Genomic DNA, 14,847 nt, shown 5'->3' on the forward strand with positions numbered 1-14,847 from the left:
AGCACTAGTTGGCACTATTGGGACTGCACTGATAATCAGTGCCAATGTCACTTTAACACAGGCCGGTTTTGTGTTTACATCTGTGATCAGCTGTCATTGAACACAGCTGATCATGTGGTAAAGGGTGCTGTGATTGGCTCTTTACCTTGATCTGTGATCAGCCGAGTATGAAGAACTAGGCGATCAGAGCGCGATGCCGTCTTTTAGCTGTAGAGCGGGCGGGAAGGGGTTAAAGTATTTCAAAGCAAAGCTGCTTTTTTTTTTTTTTTTTTATAAAGTTGAAAATAGTTTAAACACCTATCAGTGTTTGTTGCCATTTGTATCCCACTGTAGAGATTTCCTACGTTTTCTGTCATGTAGACATGAAAAGTGAAAGGAAATTTCTCCAAAAATGGGAAATCCCTGAAAGACAGTTGTTAACCTTGCATTAGGTCACAGTGACAATGGTCACCAAGACAAAGGGTAAATCTCCCCAGTAGGGGCACAGGTGGCAATAAAATAAAAAAAAATAAACAACCCTGACAGAGGTTCTAACCCCTCGTATTAAAATTAAAAAACACAGTTAACAGTATGTTTGTTTTAGTTCAGTGGATTGATAAAAACATAGGCAGCCTATGGGCCCACAAGAGTATTTATCTAGACTTGGTTACACACTTTGAGCTTTTTCTTTTATCTTATAGCATGTAAACCATGGAAATATATTCGCTATCCAGGTTGTTGACATTTGCAGAAAACGTATGATTCATTTTTTACTAGTTTTACAATGAAACAATACTCAGCAGCCAGGTTGACAATAGAGTTGAAAAATTTACAGCTGACATATAAAATTACTGAGCTTATTTTATAGTCATTAGGAACAAATGTTTCCTGACAGCTAGATATGACTTTTTGGCAATATCTGTTCTGCTTTGTGCTAAGCGCAGGTGTTTTTAATGGGACAAATAAACAACTGGATTTTCACTTGAAATTTTTTTTAACCATTGTATCATTTCGATATACCCTGTTTCCCCTAAAATAAAACCTAGCGTGATTGTCGGTGTTGGCTGCAATATAAGCCCTACCACCCAAATAAGCCCTACTCTGTTTCCTCAAAAATAAGCCCTACACTGAAAAGAAGACCTACAAGGACTTTAACTAGGGCTGTTTTGGGGGGTAGGGCTTTCATTGCAGCTATCACCGACAATCACACTAGGTCTTATTTTTGGGGAAACAGGGTATATACTCTTTTTTTTTTTTATATTTTTATATATTTTTTCTATATATATATATATATATATATATATATATATATATAAAAGTATATATCTAATTGGACAGCCAGTTGTACATTTGCTTGAAATAGTTTTAACACATTTCTGATTATTAAATTGTTTAGTCTAGAATGGGTTGTGGCATTGTATACTTCCCCGAATCCCTTTAAAGGCAAGTTTGGTGTTTTCTTTGTTCATTTTTCACCCACTTTCTCTTTTTTTGCCCTTGTAGTGTGAGGACAGGGGTTTTCTGAATATTCAAGGTATTGGAATCAGGAGGCAGAAACTAGCTCACTTCCGTCATACACATAGTACAGCCAAATGTGAGTGACATTAAAGTGGATGTAAACCCAATTCATGAAGTTTGACCTAGGCACATCTGTAGTGTTTACTCATCTCTCTCCAAAGCCCAGAGTCCCGTGTCTTTCTGCTGTTTCGTTCCTCTGTTATCAGCATGATAACTTCTGACAAGTTCTCCGAAATGGGAGATAAAACCAGCCTGAGATTTGTGCTGGGGTGGGTGCTATAAATAGATTAGCAGAGAGCTTGTCTTGTGACAGCACAGCTCTGAAAGTTTTAGTTCCTCTGCCTATGTGGAGGGTGGGGGGGGGGGGGTGTTCCTTTCCTCCAATCAGTTGTCATACATTGTAAGCCAAGAATCCACTCCTACAGCTGAATGAAGGCAGTAAAAATTCTAACACAATGTAAGAATTCTAAAGAATATAGCAAACTGAAAACAGCAAATGTACATGTAAAACTTATGTAGAGAGATTTGTTTAATCTGTGTGTATCATCTGAGGCTGTTCACTTCACTGGGTATAGGAGAGGGTTTACATCCACTTTAATAAGGAAGTTTATAAGCTGATAGCTCTTCCTCCTCAATGTGCATGATGCTGCAGCACCGAGCTGGGTGACAATGCTGCCAGAAATTCACTGCAGACTACTCAGTGTTAACCCCCCTGCTGGAGAAAGGGGAATTAACTGTCAGGACCACCAGGTATTGGAGTTTGGCATCAAAATAAACCCAGCACAATTTGTCTACATCGTTTATAATATATGAGCAGCATTTTATTGATTAGCTATAGTTGTACTTAAATACTTTATCTTCCAAGAAATCCTAGCTCTTCTTTGCATAACTGAAAGGGGGAAGGCTTCTCTTAAAATGGTACATGTAGTTTTGAGTTTATGTGGCAAATTATAGGTACTTTTTGCCATTTTATCATTTGGGTATATACTTTTTATATATTGGTGTAAATTTACCTGGGCAATCGGATATTGGTTTGAAATAATTTAAACACATTTCGGGCAATTAAACTGCTTATATTTGTTAAAATATTTAGGTTTATTTAGAAATCTAGCATTGCGAGAAGATATATATATATATATATATATATATATATATATATATATATATATATATATATATATATATATATATATATATATATATATATATATATATGATATATGACGACATGTTTCCAATCTAATTTAGGGCTCTGGAGCTAGCAGTGAAACACAAAACACATGTTGATACAGTGTTGGCTTATCGGCAGAAATATCTGGAGGATTTTGGTAGAAAAGAAACCAACAAGAGATTTCTGCAATACACAGAAGGCGTAAGTAGATTTGTCAGATAATTTATTTTTTTATTAATCAATTAGGTATTTGTAGAGCAGCAACAATATATGCAGCAGAGCTTTATGTGTTGTTCATTCCTATTAGTTTTTACCCTCAGGCAGCTTACAATTCAAGGTCCTTTTCTTGCATATTTGGGCGTATGTAGACAGGAACCACTTAAAGTGATATTTAAATCTTTTTTTTTGTTTTGTTTTTGTTTTCTTGTTTTTAAATAACGAACATGTTATACTTACCTGTTTTGTTTAGTGATTTTGCACCGAGCAGGCCTGATCCTCCTTTTCTTGGGTCCCTCACCAGTGCTCCTAGCTTCTCCACACTGCCGAGTGCCCCACAGCAAGCAGCTTGCTATAGGGGCACCCGAGCCAAGCCTATGCTCTATGTGTCCATTCAGACACAGAGCCGTGGCTCAGCCCCACCCCCTCTCTCTCCTCATTGGCTCACTGACTTTGATAGCATCAGGAGCCAATGGTGCCCGCTGCTGTCTCAACCAATGAGGAGGGAGAGTCCTCGGACTTTGTGGCTCTTGTGCAACATTCCTGGATCCAGATGGGGCTCAGGAATGCATAGAATGCATTGAGAAAAAAAAACCTTCTGCCTTTAGAACCAATTTAACCTACTAGCATATCTTTGGAGTGTGGGAAGAAACTGGAGTGCCCAGAGGAAACCCAAATAATCACAGGGAGAACATGCAAACTCCATGCAGGTAGTGTTCTGATTTGTATTCGAACAGAGAACCTTAGAGCTGCAAGGCAGGCTAACCATTAAGACACTGTAAGACTTAAGCCGGACATAGATGGTTTGAATCTCAGCTGGTTCAGCAGGGACTAGCCAAGATTGGAACCATGTATGGGCAGGCACATTGTATCGATTCATCAACTTGTGTACAAACGTTTTCATATGATTATTACTGACAGGACGGGAGAACACATTAGCTCCGCTCTGAGGGATTTTATTTCCTGCAACCCAATTGATGGAAAGAGAATCTCTCCATCTATGGCTGGCTTAACACACACACTGCTCTCTAAAATAAGATCTTTATTCAGTCAATGATGTTTATCTAGAGAAAACAATGGACACAAATAGCCAAGCAGAATTCAAAATAATTCACAGCTACCCCAAAGTTTCTGAAGCAATTACTTGGCTTGTATGTTTGGCGTTTTGTTAAATAATGTGGGACCAATCATCACATAACCACCGATTTTTTTTTTTTTTTTTTTTTTTTTTTTGAAGGCAGTAAGAAACATTGAGGTAGTGACACCAAACTTTTTGAATGGGCTGAATTTGCACCACACCAAAAGTAGTGCATGCACTACTTCTGGAAACACACTGCAACCCCATCACATGGTACATCTGTACCATGCGAACCATTGCAGGCAAATGTACTGCATTTGCGACCTGCATTTGGGGTGTCATTAACTTAATATTGACAACCGGTGCAGATTGCAACTGCAGTGCTTTTTGAATGCTGAGTAGGAACGAGCATGGAATGCGGGCTTCCCCCCTGCCACTTTCTGGTGTGTACTGGCCCTTAGGGTTAGTGAACGAGAGCAGCCAGAGCCAGCAGCTGGTCAGAGTTTGCAGGAGAACTGCTTTTTGGGGATCATCACAAAGTGGGTATCCGCTTTTTATTTTACTGGCCACATGTTCAATTTAAACAGTAAATTCTATAATGATTATTTCTCACCTTGCACTACTTTGCTACTTTGTCCCACCCGTTCTTAAATTAAACATTTTTCTGTTTTAAGTATTAAGTAACGTCTCAATTACAGCGATCACTCTATTCCAGGCCTTTATCAGGGTAACCTATCATCATCTGTACTGATTGAGTCACATTCTGTCACAAGTCCAGAGTGGTATAATTTTATCCTCCACTTCTCGCATTTATACGGCTCTAATCTTCCATCTTTAATAAACTTTCTATTCCGCTGCAGAGTGCTGCAGTAATGGAAAGGTTATCTCTTTGATGTATGTTTAGTTCACTGTGCTGGATGCTATAAAGATCTGCTAACTATTGACTTTCCTGAAATACTCCCTCATGTCATTGGGCCTCAAACTCCTCTCACACTTTGCTGGGACAGCACTCTTCCTTCTACACTACAACAATAAACTAGCTTATATATAAATTAGAAAATTTAAGAGTGTACAGAACGACCTGTGCAAAAATGAACCTCAATATCCAATGCTTCAGTTGCAAACCTAATTGGTAAAACTTAGTCTTGTTCCATGTTTTGGACAGAAATGCATAATTTTTATTTTAGTTTTTTATATAAAAAATAGGAAATCACATATACTAGTTTAGAAATGATTCTCTACAATATATTACATAATCCAAAAATGGAATGGAGTCACAATTTGTATTTAAAGCTGAACTCTAGGCAAATACAGTAAAAAAAAGACACAAATGCAGTTCTGTATTCATTTTAAAACTTCATTAAATGTATGTTTTTAGTGCAAGCACTGTAAGTCTCTTGCAGTTCCTGTACAGCACAGTTTAATGTGAGAGAAAAAGAAGCACCACAAGGAGCCAATCAATTCATGTGCTGTCAAGCAGCATGCTGATAGGAGGTCAAAGCAGAACGACAGACGGGTGAGCTCATGACTGTGCTGCTTTTGCTTTACTGTCCAGTCAAAAGCATGGTTAGGCTCATGGTGGTTTGGGGAGAGCAAGTTAGTTGGATTATGCTGACCATTATTCAACCTGGGAGACCAAAGACATCTAGTAGTAGAAAAGCCTTACTGCGGGCAACACTTGAGATTAAAGGTAACTTTAATTTTTTTGTTTTTATTTTTATCTAGTGATCTGCTTTAAAGTAGCCTTAAAATGTTTTATTCGTTATTAAATAGAGTAGGAAAGTGTTAGAACCCTGTGTCTGGATTTCTGTGTCCCTGTTGGGGAGATTCAACCTCTTTGGAAAAAAATTAAATAAAATGTTAAAAATGTTTAACATGTATATGAAAAATGTCAACATTGCCCTGGAGGGCAAGCGGGTAATATGGGGAACATTAGGTGTTTCTACTCTCCAACATCTACCAAACACTGCAGCATCAGTCTTGAGTGGTCTTTTAAAAATGTTTTAGCATAATTACCTGATATTCCTGTATACAGTATATTGTCATACCACTATACCCTGCTTAGGCACAGGAAGCTGCTTGGGAAGATATTATGGCAGCTTACAATGTAGCACATGGGCAACCTCTATAGTGTAATAAGGGCCTTTGTATAGTCCAGTCTGCAGGCAGATAATTGAACCTATGATAGGAAATAGTGGCATCATTATATATATATATATATATATATATATATATATACATATATATATATATATATATATATATATATATACATATATATATATATATATATATATATATATACACATATATATATATATATATATATATATATATATATATATATGAACTTTGTAATTAGCTGTTTGTCAGAAATTATTCTGTTTTGGGTTGTAGGGTAAAAGGACAAGTAGTTTTATACAATTGTAGATATTTTTGCAGCCCTGGTGCTTATAGTTTGTGCCAACTCTTCTCCATTCATCTCTACTAAGGCCGGCCATACATGGAGCAAATTTCTTTCCTGCAACCACGGGTAAAAGGCCCCACCCACACCAGAGAAGAGGGATTTTTGCTAGCGGTTAAAGCAGACGCTAGCGATAATCAGGTAAAACCTGGCATGTTGGTCGTACCCAAGTTGATCGATCAATCAACTTGGTACATTCAACCTGCCTATAGGTGGTTCAGCAGGAACCAGCCAAGATTGGAACAGTGTATGGCCTGCAATACTGTTCTGTTTTATCTTGGTGTCATAGAATTGTTAACTGAATAATTTGTGATAGACAACAAATGTGAGCTGATTAGCCGTGGAAGCCAACACAGCTGGTCCATTGTTTTATGTATGTAGTGCCCTATCGGCCTTCTTCCTCCAAAAAATGTGAAAACTAGTGTACTTTTCTAGATTAAGTATTTTAACTCTTAATAATTTGTAATTCCTCTAAAAACTTGCTTTTTTTGTACTTTACGCAGGTTGAAGTAAACTGGGAAAAAATCAAAGCCAAAATTGAGATGGAGCTTGCGAAAGAGAGAGAACGAGGTTCTGCTGGGCCAACCCGTAGCAGTGTGTCCATGTAAACTGACAAAAACCTCATTTACAGTTTGCCAAGTGAACAAATGTATACCAGTTAAAAAAAAAAATCCAATGGAGTAATTTCTCAGTGACATTAGAAATTGACTGCAGGCATCTGTTCCCTGGTGACCACAGAATATGCATCCACTTAGTGTGTTTAAAGGTAACATTCCCAAAGATTGTTGGGCTTAAAATGGTTCCTCCCTTTTACTGATCAAACTATTTATGACATACTAAGCAGTCTAGGTCCCAGTATCTCCTAGCTCCCTCTGCCTGTACCCAGGCAGGGAATATTTGGAAAGTAAATAAAGACAGCCATGGGACCACAAAACCCAGTAGTAACCAGTGAAAAGGTTGCTTACATCTACTTAGCTGAAACTCTGGTGGAGTTTTTTTTTTTATAATCCTAGTAATGCTGCAATAAAATAGCTTTACTCCCTTGGCTTCAAATAATTCTCCACACGTGGTCAAAAATGTTAGGGCCCAATGCTTAGCAGTAAATTGTAATTATCACAACACAAGGCCACGCGTTCAACATGCTACTACATTGCAGTGCCATTCATTTTCAAGGCAAAGCTTTAAGGCAATGCACCAGCTTTGCAGCACACTGTAAAGCAGTACAGTTCATTGCATTGGAAGAAAAGGTGCATGCTCGTGTTTTTTGTCCATTTTAGTGGTTGGTAGCCTGTTCAAGTGAATGGGCTGCCATAACACAACATGCACTTACACAAAACACCAAAAAATAAAAAAAAGGAGGGTGTGAAAGGGCCTTTAAGGATTCTTAGTTCAACACCTTATCCAGTTCTGGCCCCTTGTAAAGGAACTCCTGAGTGTGTAATGTATTTTATGCACTTCATCTAGGTCTACAGGCACATCATCGGAACTTCAACTGGTCTTGATTTACTAAACTTTTATATTACTTAAATATAAAGATAACTAAATGCTTGCTCAGATATCATGTTATGTAACAGATAATTTGTTATAAACAAGCTTTAAAATAAAGTAAAGTGAGAGTATATAGCATATAATTGCATGATGTACATACTTTAAGAGATCCCTTAAAGCGAAGTTCCACCCAAAAATGGAACTTCCGCTTAATTGCTCCCCAGCCCCCCACCCCCACCCCCCCGGTGTCACATTTACACCTTTCTACAGGAAACGGGGACCTGTTTTTGACAGGTCCCCTTCCCCACTTCTGGGAGACTTTCAGAAGTTCGGCCCCTCCTCCTTCCTCCGCCACCAAGCTAATCAGAACGCGCAGTGTGCTTCGCGCATGAGCAGTAGGGAACCGGGTGTGAAGCGGAATGCTTCATTGCCATGTTCCCTTACATGGAATGGCGGCGGCTGTACCCTACAGTCAATCCAAACATCGGCTGGGGGGCCGACATCACGGGCTCCCTGGACAGATAAGTGTCCATATAGTAAAAGTCAGCAACTACAGTATTTGTAGCTGCTGACTTTTTTTCCACATAGCAGAACTCCGATTTAAGTTGTATTATGTTTTTGGCCCAGTCTTGCTTGCTCCATTTATTTAAATTATTTTTTTGACTTTTGCAACATACAAACCTTAAATGTTATTTATGATTATGTATATTTTGGACAGAAGGTATTTTTGTACTTTAACTACAAATAAAAAAACATTTAAACCAAATGTTCCACTTCTATCTATATAGGACTATTATACACTGTATTTCTTAAAACTCATGTTTGTAGGGCAAAAAAGGAAGTTTTTTAATGCGGGTCTCCACAGGTGCTTATTTTTACTTTCAGTTCATTACCCAACTGCTGTGTTTCCATAGGAAAGCAAAGTGTCAAATCTGGTATTTCTGGGTACGGTGGAGCATTTGACCCATTCCCTTTCTCCCAAGTGACAGCATTGTTGCTTGACCATTGACAGCTCAGTACCCAGTGCTGTCATACAAGGGCAAGATAGTCTGTCCTAAGTTCTATTTAAGCTCCAGGTTTTGGCTTCCTTGTGGGAAATGGGGCAGGCTGGGGGGGGGGGGGGGTCAGATTGGTCACAACAAAGCTTTTGGTGTCTAAATGCCACCTGTGCTACTAAAAGTTACACATGTATGATGAGAGCTATCATTCCATAAATACATTTCTTTCTCAGAATAAAAGACCCTGGCCCCCTTTAGAAGCATACAATCAATATTCATCCTTTAGTGCTTTGTACTGGTAACCAGTAATCTACTCCTGCTAGACTCTTCTGCACATAAATACAGATTTTAGCCTTTATAGTGACAATACAGTAAGTATAATCAGTGATTCTACAGGAAACCTTGTGGGATTACTGGACAGACAGTCAGCCGAATGCTTGAAAAAAATAGCTTAGTTCTCTGCAAACTTTACTTTAGACAACTTCAGTTATGCTCCTGAATCTTGTAAAGGTTACCAAATGATGCTTGACTTTAGCTCACTAAAATTTTACTTAAATTTACTTTACTTCTATCAAAGTAGTACTCAAAATCGTACCACAAGTTGCACGTCTTTCAGGTCACGGCAGTGTAAACTGAGCCTTATGCCACGTACACACGATCGGACTTTCCGGGCAGACTTGGTCTGGCTGACCGGAATCCGTCTCACAATTTGATCGTTTGTGGGACCCAGCGGACTTTTTTTCCCCCAAAAGTCAGATGGACCTAGAATTAAAACATGTTTCAAATCTATCTGATGGACTAAAAATCTGGAAAATCGTTCGTCTGTGTGCTAGTCCGGACCAAATACGACGCAAGGGCAGCTATTGGCTACTGACTATTGAACTTCCTTGTTTAGTCCTGTTTACGCCATCACGTTCAAAATGAACAGACTTTCGAACGGACTTAGTCTGGTCATGTATGGCCAAGTCCGTTCGTTCATAAAGTCCATTGGACCTCTGCCGCCGTCCGTCAGGAAGACCGTCGGACCTATTCCGTCTAAAAGTCCGGTCGTGTGTACGCGGCATTAGAGTGAAATATTATAAACCTGGTTCGGGAAAATTTACTTTGTAACTAACCAAGACTGAAGAAAAGGGAACTTTGGTAATTTGTGTGCATTTTTAGCTAAACCCAGATAACAATCTATAATTTCATGAAGAAAATTGACCATTGTGCTAATAACTATATAAAAAAAAATGCAAAGGTGCCACACACTTTTCAGTTTCCAGTTAGGACCAAAATATAATGAACACATGACGTATCAGAGGTTCCTACAATAGACTGTGACACTTCTAGGTTGGTTTAGTTATGGCAACAAGGCTACTCGCTTATCAATGGATTTTACCCTCAATGTGCCCAACAAATCTCCTTATTATTAAAGTGGTAAAACATACAGAACACAAAAATAGAGGACTGCATTTGTTGGTATGTTGAATTGTATCCAATATATACTTAGCCCCGGTTCACACTATTGCGATGCGGGAACAAGTGCGATTCTGGCGCCAGTTCCCGCGTCACATCTCCCTTGCAGGCAGTTCACACTGCCCTCTGCAAACTGCTGCAGGTGTTGATAGAAAAGTTCATGACACCCCAAGATTGGTTCAGAGTGCAAACTGTGAATTCAGACAGGAATGCAATCCAATTCCAGTGCGGGAAAAAAAGGTTCCCGCAGAATTTTCGTGCAAATGCAATGCGAGTTCAGTCATACAAATTCACATTGCACCGACATCGCATGTGATCTGCAACACAAAACAAGAAAATAGATTTTATTGAAAATTATATACCCAGGCTAGTTTATTTATTTTTTTGCTGTGTTAGCTGGTAGCCACTTCAAAAAGCTATTTTTTTAAATTATTTCAGCATATTAAAGATGGCTAAAGGAGTCCACCATAGGTTTTGCATTGTTCACCATATGCCAAATCCCTCTATTATACTCCGCTATAAGGAAAGATTAGAGGAACTGAATTTATTCTCACTTGAGAAGAGGAGATTAAGGGAGGATATGATCAACATGTACAAATACATAAGTGGTCCATATAGTGGTCCATATAGTGAACTTGGTGTTGAGTTATTCACGTAAGCTAATCACAGAGGACAAGGGGGCACTTTACATCTGGAGGAAAGTAGATTTAACCTCCAAATATGGAAAGGCTTCTTCACAGTAAGAGCTGTGAAAATGTGGAATAGACTCACTCAAGAGCTGGTTCTGTACAGCTCGGTAGATTACTTTAAAAAAGGCCTGTATTTTTTTCTTAAATGTACATAATATAACTGGATACTAATATTTATAGGTAAAGATGATCTAGGGATCAATCCAATTGCCTCTTGGGGGGATCGGGAAGGAATTTTTTCCCCTGCTGTAGCAAATTAGATCATGCTTTGCTGGGGGTTTTTGCCTTCATCTGGATCTACTGTATGTATGGAATTGTGTATATAGGATTGTAAAAAAACAATTTTTTCTTTTCCCTTTTTATTAGTTGAACTAGATAGCCTTGTCTATTTTTTCAAAAATGGCAAATGTTATATCAGGGTATAAGTGCAGCGCAAACCAAACAGTCCAAAACGTTGATAAACAACAAGTCCCAGAATGTATTATCAGTGCAATAATGAAAGTAAGTCCAGAAAGTTGATGGACAACAGGTACTAGAAAACCTTCACCAGTGATGATAAAATCCACAATAGGTAACAGTCCCTCCACTTCCGGTCTTATTTTCTACTCTCACCTTAAAGCATGGACTCCTGAACTAACAGGTAGTCATGCAAGCAGTTCCCAATAAATCAATTAATGGGTTCAAACGAATCACACACTCCTTTCCAGATTCCTCAAAGCTCAGTAAGGTCGACAGACCATGAATGATAAAAAAGGGGAGAAGATCTAAGTTCTTACTGTATAATAATAACATTTTAATAACGTCCAAGCTCAGACTACCGTATATACTCGAGTATAAGCCGAGATTTTCAGCCTCTTTTTTGAGGCTGAAAGTGCCCCCCTCGGCTTATACTCGAGTCATCGCCGTCTGACTGCTCGATCAGCGTATCGAGCAGACAGACGGCGGACATACTACAATTTGAAAGCCGCGCCTCCTTCTCCGCCTCCGCCTGTGATAGGCGGAACACTGAATTTCCCAGCAGCCTGTGTTCCGCCTATCACGGACATCGTCTCATCCTCGTCCGTAGTACGAGGATGAGACGATATCGGTGATAGGCGGAACACAGGCTGCTGGGAAATTCAGTGTTCCGCCTATCACAGGCGGAGGCGGGGCTTTTGAATTTTAGAATGGCCGCCGAGGCGATCCTGGCAAGGCACGGGACGGAGGCAAGGCAAGGCACGGCACGGGACGGGACGGAGGCAAGGCACGACACGACACGGGACGGAGGCAAGGAGGCAAGGCACGGCACGGGACGGAGGCAAGGAGGCAAGGCACGGCACGGGACGGAGGCAAGGAGGCAAGGCACGGGACGGAGGCTCGGGACACAGGTAGGCTGGACACACACACACACACACACACACACACACACACGGACACACACACACAGGGATGGATGGATGGAGACACACACACACAGGGATGGATGGATGGATGGAGACACACACACACAGGGATGGATGGATGGATGGACACACACACACACAGGGATGGATGGATGGATGGACACACACACACACAGGGATGGATGGATGGATGGACACACACACACACAGGGATGGACGGACACACAGGGACGGACACACACACAGGGATGGACAGGCATATCTCACCCTCGGCTTATACACGAGTCAATAAGTTTGCCAGTTTTTTTGGGGGTAAATTGGGGGCCTCGGCTTATATTCGGGTCGGCCTATACTCGAGTATATACGGTACTCACTTTTAAAATGATAAAATACAGCATGAACTCCAAAAATATGTCTAATTCCAAAGGGCAGCAGCGGGTGACGTCATCCATACGCAGCTCTCCCTCACCATTGAGTTGGCATGTATGCTCACTCTACTGGACTCTTTTAGTAACCCAGTCAAATTGACTGTTATTAACTACTACTAGTTGTGTTGTGACCTGGATAAATGTAAACCTTCGCAAATTTTTTTTATCAGCTAATAGTATTTGTTATGTTTTTTTTTTTTTTTTAAGACGGTCGTCCATTTTTTGTTGCATGCTAGTCTCATGTCAAAAGTGAAGAGTTTACTCACCATACGAAAAGTCTCTGTCAGGTCATCTGAGACCAGGTGACAGATGCACTCCGTAGGAGTCGGAAGTGCACCGCTAGGTAGTGGACCTTAGGACTGACTGCTGCGGATTGTACCCAGGGAGATTCAGGACACAGGTCTACAGGATCACTAACACAGATCCCATTGGGAGCTGGAGCATAGATTCCCCAGGGCGCGGAGTCTAAGGCCGCGTACACACGGGCGGACTGTTCGTCCAACTTTGTCCGCTGAACAGTGTTTCAGCGGACAGTCCGCTCGTGTGTGGGCTTCAGCGGACAGTTTCAGCGGACAGTCTGACGAACAAAGTTTTTCGGAATTTCCGTAAGACTGTCCGCTGAAACTTGGTTTGAGCGGACAGTCCGCTCGTGTGTAGGCTTGTTCGGCAAACTAAGTCTCGCGCATGCTCAGAAAGAATTTACACGGCAAAGGTTGCATTGCAGTGTATCGGACGCCGAATTTCTCGTCCCGTCGTACGTGCCGTTCACGTCATCGCGCAAGTTTTCAGCGGACTGTTCGTTCGTCGTGTGTGGTCAAGTCCGTTCATGCTAATTTTGAACGGACTGTTTGTCAAACTGTTTGACGAATCTAGTTGGGCGGACAGTCCGCCCGTGTGTACGCGGCCTAAGAGCCAGCAGGTGTTTGCCAGAGCCTCCAGTGGTGAGGATGTACTTCGCTGCAGTCTGGCTCCAGGTCGCGGCCCCTAGGGTCTCACAGCTCACGCTCGCATTAGACTACAGGAGAAGGAAGCAGCAGGCTGGAACGACAAGGATAGTAAGGGGATACAATAGAGGTCAGGGCAACCAGCAGACAGGAACAACAGAGTACACGCCAAAGGTTCAGGGTCACAGGCAGACAGGGATGGTCAGGGACAAAAGGTCAAGGTCACAAGCAGACAGGAATCGTTGAGAACACGCCAAGGTCGGTAACAGAGTCAAACATAGAGCACACGGCAAGCAGGAACCAGGAAGCCAAACACACAATGGATACACAATGGTTGATCAGCATTGTTGTCTTGCAGTGCACAGGTTAATATAGGGTTCCCTGATAGGGCCAGAGAATTAAAGATAAGCTGTGGCGCTAAAACCCTGTATTTGTGCAACTCTGTGCATACAAATGTGTGCTTTGGATATAACTGTGTTAACAAAATATTACTTTTCTATATCTATATAAAGTGCTGGTGCTGTCGTACTATACAATGCTGCATATATATTAATACTATAGGTATCACGTACATAAAGAAATTCCAAATAAACAAAAAATTACAATTATGCAATATTGCTGTATAAAAGTGCAAATCAAAATCGTGCAACAACCTGTGCAAAAATGCAAGAAATTTGTGCAGAAAATTGTGCAAAAAATGAGTCCCAAAGAGCGTCCTTCAATATAAGAAAAGATTTTTTCAAATCGCTTTCAGAAGTTGCTGAAAAATCGCATATTGCAGTATTTCAAGGGATTGTGGTAGAATAAAGTGACTAGTGCCAGGAAGGCAATATAGAGGAAAAAACACTCCTCCCCGGTGCGCCACTCAGTGCTGTGGGGATATGATTGCGCTCACCAAATCAAGCACCCTCATAGGGTTAACCGAGCCTTCACAGTATAAGCCACTGTGCTGCTGTTTAGACACTGCTGCTGGTGCGCTGGGGGAATGTTTACTCTTCACTTCCGAGTATACTCCGTGATTAAATGCATAAGGG

At 40.7% G+C, this 14,847-nt stretch overlaps 1 protein-coding gene across 2 annotated transcripts in view; it reads left to right on the plus strand.

Annotated features, from left to right (window-relative positions):
* IFT80 (intraflagellar transport 80) overlaps positions 1-8,680 on the plus strand; it is a 189,469-nt gene extending 180,789 nt beyond the window's left edge. The window contains exons 19-20 of one of the 2 annotated variants that reach the window (XM_077488064.1): positions 2,746-2,869; positions 6,930-8,680. In XM_077488064.1, coding sequence (XP_077344190.1) covers positions 2,746-2,869; positions 6,930-7,034 — 229 coding nt within the window. In that variant the 3' untranslated portion in view covers positions 7,035-8,680. The remainder of the gene's footprint in view (positions 1-2,745; positions 2,870-6,929) is intronic. The other variant, XM_077488065.1, reaches the window with a different exon arrangement.
* The last annotated feature ends 6,167 nt before the right edge of the window (positions 8,681-14,847 follow it).

Source organism: Lithobates pipiens, unplaced genomic scaffold (assembly GCF_037356315.1).
Source record: "Lithobates pipiens isolate NorthernLeopardFrog02 unplaced genomic scaffold, aLitPip1_a1.2 Scaffold_18, whole genome shotgun sequence".
In the NCBI taxonomy this organism is placed as follows: domain Eukaryota; kingdom Metazoa; phylum Chordata; class Amphibia; order Anura; family Ranidae; genus Lithobates; species Lithobates pipiens.